This window comes from Cibotium barometz, chromosome 40 (genome assembly GCF_041138505.1).
Source record: "Cibotium barometz isolate CiBa-2024 chromosome 40, ASM4113850v1, whole genome shotgun sequence".
In the NCBI taxonomy this organism is placed as follows: Eukaryota; Viridiplantae; Streptophyta; class Polypodiopsida; order Cyatheales; family Cibotiaceae; genus Cibotium; species Cibotium barometz.
In genome coordinates this window covers 34,989,185-34,997,683 of record NC_141085.1, presented here as the reverse complement: position 1 = coordinate 34,997,683, position 8,499 = coordinate 34,989,185, and the positions used below count along the sequence as shown (strand labels likewise).

Here is an 8,499-nt window from a genome sequence, read left to right as displayed (position 1 = left end):
ATCATTGTCACAATTATCACTTTCTTTTTTGTGTTGCTACAAGATGCAAAATGAGAGCTTAAGAATATTCATCATATATATATATATTTCACAATTAAGGTTAATAGGACAAGAGAAAATCTCACATGTTTAGAATATCCCTCTTTAATGTGCCGTTCAATCCCTTGAATGCGTTTCTCCTTGTTCGCCATGTATTGTTCCATGCCCTTGGTAACAAACCCCTCGATAAATGCTTCCTTTTGCATGTTATAGGCTCTCTTGGACAAGTTGGATGGAGCTTTCTTTTTCCAAGCATCTTCGGCCAAAAGTCTTTGTTTCCTTTCATTGTTTTTCATGTTGATTTGAAATTTACGTTGTGCATCTAGAAACCTTATCTGTGATTGCTTTGCAACACTCTTTGAAGCTCCTTGCATTCCACCACCCAAGGGGCCTCCTATCTTTTGAAGTGGGATATCCATCTCTAAGCCATGGTCGGCTTTCAAGCGGCGAATCATGTGAACTCTCTTACAATAGTTTGTGTTCCATCTAGGACACATATCTGAGAATCAACATTGCCGAGCAAGTTTCCCAGAAGGAAGAATAATCTCCTCTCATAAGGAGGGTTTGCAAGTGCCATCTAATAGCAATGAGTACCAAAGAACCATCAATATAAAGAAGTGATATACACAAATTGGTACCACATACTTTTAGCAAAAAGAAAGACTACAAGAACTACTATATCGTGACTTGCTTTCATTGAAGTTAAATGAACCAAAGATATGTTAGTAAACAATGTATAAGCTAGGGTTTGGATAAACTATGCATATCTAATGCACAAGGGTTAAACTAGGTTGAAGCTTTAAGTGTGTCATGTATGAAGCTTTAAGGGTGGATAGAGATATGAAGAATGTCTAGAGAGGGGGGATTAGTACCTCACTATGTTTTCGCAGAAGCGTTTGAAGGATTGTCGTTGACGGAGGATGTGCAGATCACTGCCGGAGGACGTGCAGATCACCGCCGGTGGGCAGGAACGGGTGGTCCAGCCTCGTCTCTAAATCCGGTGGGCAGGAACAGGTGGAGACGAGCCTCTAAAATCTGTCGTTCCGCCAAATCCCTCAGACGGGTGGAGACAAGCCTCTAAAATCTATCGTTCTGCCAAATCCCTCAGCAGCTAGGTTTGAGCGCTGTGATCCGACGGCCGAGATCTGCGCGCTCATCTCAGTCGTCGATCCCTAGTTTACTTTTGATCCCTAGTTTACTTTTTGTACGTTTCCGATCCAACGACCGAGATCTGCGCGCTCATCTCAGCGGATCCCACTTGAGGTGCCTCTTAAAGGCACCGTGGGATTTAGAGACGAGGCTCTGCGACCTTCAAAAATAAACACGGCTTCGAAAGATGCACCGGGCCTTTTATAGCTGAGCCGCGTGCCACAATGTCGTGTTGACTCAAGCCCGCTGTGCTCTACGGTCCAGGTGGAAATGGCGACCTCGTCATCTCCTCGCACAGAAATCTTGGCCTCCTCTCTGCTCATCTCCCAGCGCTTGCAGCTTGCTCTTGCTCCCAATTCGCTCCTCCTTTTGCACCGTAGTCAATGGCGATGCCTGGCAAGCTCTGATTCTTTAGTCCTGCGAACCTTGATCCGGTTGCTGGAGTATGGTGTCTCCCCTTTGGGGCCATCAGAGGAGGAGAACATGTGCCACAAGCTTGCTCAACCCTTGCATGCATTTCATCTGGCTGTGCAAGAAGTAGAGACATGTATACAGGAGTCCCTCCCAAGCAGCTCCAGCTCCACGCATTCATGGTTGGTGGAGAAGGCACTTAAGCAAGGTATGAGCACGGATGTAGTGGACGTCCATCTTCATCGCCTTCTGTGGACATTTTCGGTTGTGTGTGAGCAAATCTCAAGGTCTGCTCCATTTGATAGCATGGAATTCAGTATATCACAACTAACAAGAAAGCTCTGTGAAATATGGGCATTTGTGGATGCACATGATGACTTCTGCGTGGCTCAAAAGCCTCTTGAACAAAATCAAGGGTGAGGAGGAAGGAGAAACTTGCCAGCTTGCCGATTTTGTTCTGCAAAAGCTATCTTGTGTTGAGAATTTGAGCCGCATAACACATGGTGATGCTTTGCCCCCCTTTTTATGGGTAGATCCAGAGGGCTTGCAGAGAAATCCAGAGATCCTTGGTCTGGGTGGTTATGGCAAAGTACACGAGGCTCACTGGTTAGGGGGTCGTTTTGCTGTAAAAGACTTCTTCTATGTAGAGAACAATGTGGTGTTTGGGAGGGAGGCAGCCATTCAAGCCCAACTGCGTCACCCCAATGTGATACCGCTTGTCTGTTGCACAAAGAGCCCCTCTTTGTGCAAGTGTAGTCTAGTGATGGAGCTCATGGAACAAGACCTTCGGGTCCTCATGATGAAGAGAATGGGGGCTGGAATGGATCCACCCTTTCCTCTCTTACTGGCAGTGGACCTCATGTTGCAGATTGCCAAAGGGATGGAGTACTTGCATAGTGAGAGCCTTCGCATCATACACCGGGACCTCAAGTCCTCCAACATATTGGTGAGCTTCTCAAGCAGGGCTGGGGTCGGTAGCTCGTATGCAAATGATGTGAGCCCTCTTGTGCATCTGAAAGTGGCTGACTTTGGAATGTCCAAAGCTAAGTATGCAAGCTCAAGATACACCACAAGACAAACAGGTGCAACGCCATGGAGAGCTCCAGAGGTATTTGAGGCCAACCCTGAGGATGAGGTGGAGGGTGGTAACCCTAATGCAAAATACACAAACAAGGCAGATGTTTATAGCTTTGCCTTGGTTTGCTATGAGATCTTGACCGGAAAGTCCCCCTTCGAGGAGGGCACTCAAATCCGGAGGAGGGTGCTGGCAGGGGAAAGGCCAAGTCTGCCTTCTTATTGTCCCTCAGCTTTATCAAGTTACATCAAAACATGCTGGCATGCAGAACCAGCTCAGAGGCCAACCTTCACCCAGATCTGCAGAATGCTTCGCTACTTCAAAGTTTGCATTCTTCTTCAGGATCATCACGATCACAATCCAACACATCATAATTGGTTGTTGCACCCTGTCTCCTCTGCCATGTGTGCTCGCATCGATGACATGCTACAAAGTCTAGTGCAGCAGTTTGGTGCTGATCCTCGACCGCAGCCTGTAATGATCATTCCTTTGGAGATGTATTGCTGCAGACTAGTATTTCAAAAAAGAGATGACAACGAAGCCAACAGCAGCCCATATGTGCAAAGCTCTTTTCATGCCCTCACTGATGAGACTGCTGTTGGATTACGAAGCCTGGATCAGATCTCATTGGAAAACCAGAGGAGTGGTGTTGCGCTTGCAGAATCAAGGCGGATTTCCAAGGGCTACTTCACTGGTATCTTTGGGTGGCTAAAGAGACTTTCCTGCTTGAAGGCCACACAAAATGACACTTCAGTTGACACACAACATGCAGCCAATTCAGGTGACAAACTCCTTGCTTTGAAACTTACGCACATTGGGCATTTTGGACCACTGCTATGGCTTCCTTGCATGTCTATAGTTTTTCTCACCTACTACGTTCTAACTTGGCAAGCAGAGTTTCGAGATGCACTCGGTCTGATGGGGAGCTTCACTTATGCGGAGGTGCGTGCGGCAACCAACAACTTCTCCTCTTCCTCTGTGATTGGACGTGGTAGGACAGGGCAAGTCTACCTTGGAATGCTGGATGATGGACGAAGAATAGCAGTGAAACAAGCTTATTCTCGTCAAGGGTCTGGTCTGTATGGCGCTCGGTTTTTGACCCAAGAACTCAGGATTGCAAGCCAGCTTCGGCATCGGAATATAGTACCTCTTTTTGGATGGTGTCAAGATCAGGGAGACTTGCTTCTTGTGTATGAGTACATGCCGAATGGTGACCTGGGAAAGCACATCTTTCAACAGGGTGGGAGTGTTGTCGAGTGGGAGCTAAGGTACAAGGTTGTGTCTCAGCTGGCAGCAGCACTCAAATATCTTCATCAAGACTCTGGGTACATGCAGATTGTGCACCGAGATGTTAAGACATCCAATATCTTGCTCGATTCCGAGTGGAATGCGCGCTTAGGAGATTGGGGCATTGCATTGTTACTAGAAGAGGATCATTCCTCTTCTCACTCATTGGCAGGCACGCCAGGTTTTTTTGCGCCTGAGACTTGGATGGAAGGCATTGTGTCCCCTGCAACAGATATTTTTGCCTTTGGGGTCACGGTCTTAGAAATTGTTACTGGAAGAAGAGCAAAGCAGTATTCTAAGCATTTAAGTGTGAGGCTGATTGAGTGGGTGTGGGATTTGTACCAGCAAGGAGACGTGATGCAAGCTTCGGATATCCAGCTTGGAGGAAGTTTTGATGAAGTGGAGATGGAACGATTGCTGCTGCTGGGTTTAGCGTGTACGAATGCGGACCCACAAGCGCGCCCCGGGCATTGACGAGGTGCTAAGGATACTCTCTGCAGTGTCTCAGCCGCCACCTCCACAAGCCCGCCCTAATTATCACCCAATCCATAGAAATGACCCATTCTCATCAATAGATTCTAAGGTCACCCTGTCGAGCTCATCTCCTCCAAGAACATTATCCATGCAGTCTCATTCGACCTCTGTGTCTGGGATGGACTTACCTTCATTGCTCAGTTCTCCTATCATCAATGGAAGATGATGCAACATTGGGGTGTCTTCCGATTCAAAGAGACGCATTACAAAGGTAGCACCCAGTCCCTAAAGGTGTTTGAATGTTATCTACAATGCCTTATGGTGCTTATGAACACAAGTTGTCTTAGCTGTTATGGTTCTTGTGATGTTGTAGCTTGGGAAATGGGGACTTGGGATGTTCAGAGTAGCTTGGGAGATATAGACTATCTTGTACTTTATTAGCATATCATTTTTAATAATCTCATTTGGATTGTAAGCAATCGTAAACTTCTTAGAAAGTTCTCCAAAGAGACTCGCAAGATTGTAACATTAAGCATTTATAGCCTGGAAGGTCTAGTATGAAGATTTTATGCTCTTCACCTAGATCTAGAACATAAGAAGATTATAGTTAAGCGTTCCATATGCTCTAATTTATGTTCTAATTTGTTTAGTGTTATATCTTAAATGTTTAATAAGCCTAATTCTCATGATGATCCACAATTTTAAAATCAAGGTTTGCATAATCTCTTTAAAAATGCTAGTTTTAAAGTTCTATTCTTATCCATGTACTCGAGCAAATGCCACACTCTTCTCTATGGTGGCATCAAAGGTGGTTACTGGAGTATTTTCTATTACTAAGAAGGATCTATATTTTGTTCTTCCTATTATTTGGTAACTTTGAGCTTCACACCTAGGTAATGGGTGAGTAGACACTAGCACCATGCCACATGGCAAGCCCTAATGGTCCTCCTTTGCGATTCTAATTTGGATGTACCATCCCAAACAATGTATTTCTTATGTCATGCTACTTCATTTCGTATCTCATCTTCGATAGGGGGGACGTTAGTGATGTCTCTTTGTTGCCTCATTGAGTGGCATGTAATTCACATAGGCCTGCTGCTTTCCATTTTTCTTAGTCCAAAATCGCCTCTATTTTGTGAGGTGCCACCTCATTTGCATAATCAGTCGCATGTTATATACATTTCTTGACATGGAACATTTTTGTTGCTCTTTTGTTCGTTACAAATGATCTTTATATGATGGGGATAATGGATCTAATTAATTGGGTGAGGGAGTGGATATTTGAATTCTTTCAGTTGGGATGTTGATGAATCCTTTTATTTGAAAAATTATTTTGGGATAATAAAAGGAGTAATTTTCTTGAAGACGGAGTACTATATTGGGGGAGAAAAAGCTGATGTGAAGGAAATGAAAAGGATAGTGGAAGAGAAGAAAGAGAAGTGTAAAGAGGGAGAAAACTCTTGAAGCCACTGCCTAGCCCTCTTCTTCTTATGGATTTGTGGAAGAGAAAAAGAGAGACATGAGAAGAACGAGAGAGATAGAGAGAAGGAGAGAGGTTGGAACCATGGGACCCTAAGCCTGAAGATTAAAGGGAATGGTTGTGTGTGTGTGTGCATGTTGTGTATGAATTGCATCTATGTATTTGTGTATGAATTACATCTCCTTTGGTAGCACGAATCAAGAAAAAGAAGCCTAAAACTAGGCTTCTTTGTCTTGATTCGTGCTACCAAAGGAGATGTAATTCATACACAAATACATAGATGCAATGTATTTGTGTATGAATTACATCTCCTTTGGTAGCACGAATCAAGACAAAGAAGCCTAAAACTAGGCTTCTTTGTCTTGATTCGTGCTACCAAAGGAGATGTAATTCATACACAAATACATAGATGCAATTCATACACAACATGCACACACACACACAACCATTCCCTTTAATCTTCAAGCTTAGGGCCCCATGGTTCCAACCTCTCTCCTTCTCTCTATCTCTCTCCTTCTTCTCATGTCTCTCTTTTTCTCTTCCACAAATCCATAAGGAGAAGAGAGCTAGGCAGTGACTTTGAGAGTTTTCTCCCTCTTTACACTTCTCTTTCTTCTCTCCCACGTTCCTTTTTATTTCCTTCACATCAGCTTTTTCTCCCCCAATATAGTACTCCGTCTTCAAGAAAATTACTCCTTTTATTATTCTAAAATAATTTTTCAAATAAAAGGATTCATCAACATCCCAACTGAAAGAATTCAAATATCCACTCCCTCACCCAATTAATTAGATCCATTATCCCCATCATATAAAGATCATTTGTAACAGATCATTTGTAACGAACAAAAGAGCAACAAAAATGTTCAATGTCAAGAAATGTATATAACATGTGACTGATTATGCAAATGAGGTGGCACCTCACAAAATAGAGGCGATTATTTTGGACTAAGAAAAATGGGAAGCAGCAGGCCTATGTGGATTACATGCCACTCAATGAGGCAACAAAGAGGCATCACTAACGTCCCCCCTATTGAAGATGAGATACGAAATGAAGTAGCATGACATAAGAAATACATTGTTTGGGATGGTACATCCAAATTAGAATCGCAAAGGAGGACCATTAGGGCTTGCCATGTGGCATGGTGCTAGTGTCTACTCACCTATTACCTAGGTGTGAGCTCAAAGTTACCAAATAATAAGAAGAACAAAACATAGATCCTTCTTAGTAATAGAAAATACTCCACTAACCACCTTTGATGCCACCATAGAGAAGAGTGTGGCATTTGCTCGAGTACATGGATAAGAATAGAATTTTAAAACTAGCATTTTTAAAGAGATTATGCAAACCTTGATTTTAAAATTGTGGATCATCATGAGAATTAGGCTTATTAAACATTTAAGATATAACACTAAACAAATTAGAACATAAATTAGAGCATATGGAACGCTTAACTATAATCTTCTTACGTTCTAGATCTAGATGAAGAGCATAAAATCTTCATACTAGACCTTCCAGGCTATAAATGCTTAATGTTACAATCTTGCGAGTCTCTTTGGAGAACTTTCTAATAAGTTTACGATTGCTTACAATCCAAATGAGATTATTAAAAATGATATGCTAATAAAGTACAAGATAGTCTATATCTCCCAAGCTACTCTGAACATCCCAAGTCCCCATTTCCCAAGCTACAACATCATAAGAACCATAACAGCTAAGACAACTTGTGTTCATAAGCACCATAAGGCATTGTAGATAACATTCAAACACCTTTAGGGACTGGGTGCTACCTTTGTAATGCGCCTCTTTGAATCGGAAGACACCCCAATGTTGCATCATCTTCCATTGATGATAGGAGAACTGAGCAATGAAGGTGAGTCCATCCCAGACACAGAGGTCGAATGAGACTGCATGGATAACGTTCTTGGAGGAGATGAGCTCGACAGGGTGACCTTAAGAATCTATTGATGAGAATGGGCCATTTCTATGGATTGGGTGATAATTAGGGCGGGCTTGTGGAGGCGGCGGCTGAGACACTGCAGAGAGTATCCTTAGCACCTCGTCAATGCCGGGGCGCGCTTGTGGGTTCGCATTCGTGCACGCTAGACCCAGCAGCAGCAATCGTTCCATCTCCACTTCATCAAAACTTCCTTCAAGCCGGATATCCGAAGCTTGCATCACGTCTCCTTGTTGGTACAAATCCCGCACCCACTGAATCAACCTCACACTTAAATGCTCAGAATACTACTTTGCTTTTCTTCCAGTAACAATTTCTAAGACCGTGATCCCAAAGGCAAAAATATCTGTTACAGGGGACACAATGCCTTCCATCCAAGTCTCAGGCGCAAAAAAACCCGGCGTGCCTGCCAATGAGTGAGAAGAGGAATGATCCTCTTCTAGCAACAATGCAATGCCCCAGTCTCCTAAGCGCGCATTCCACTTGGAATCGAGCAAGATATTGGATGTCTTAACATCTCGGTGCACAATCTACATGTACCCAGAGTCTTGATGAAGATATTTGAGTGCTACTACCAGCTGAGACACAACCTTGTACGTTAGCTCCCACTCGACAACACTCCCACCCTG

The 8,499-nt window shown here is 43.5% G+C and overlaps 1 protein-coding gene across 1 annotated transcript; it reads left to right on the top strand.

The window, feature by feature from the left end:
* The first annotated feature begins 1,379 nt into the window (after positions 1-1,379).
* On the top strand, positions 1,380-5,063 carry LOC147615443 (uncharacterized). The gene is made up of 2 exons (XM_086779557.1): positions 1,380-3,455; positions 3,570-5,063. Exons 1-2 carry the CDS (start codon positions 1,964-1,966, stop codon positions 4,433-4,435), a joined length of 2,358 nt encoding a protein of 785 aa, XP_086635683.1. The 5' UTR covers positions 1,380-1,963; the 3' UTR covers positions 4,436-5,063.
* Positions 5,064-8,499: the final 3,436 nt, after the last annotated feature.

Excerpts from the sequence above, each read along its gene's own strand:
- LOC147615443 (XM_086779557.1), top strand. The coding sequence starts at position 1,964 with ATGCACATGATGACTTCTGCGTGGCTCAAAAGCCTCTTGAACAAAATC. Across the intron at positions 3,456-3,569 it reads ACAACATGCAGCCAATTCAG|AGTTTCGAGATGCACTCGGT; the intron begins GTGACAAACTCC and ends CTTGGCAAGCAG.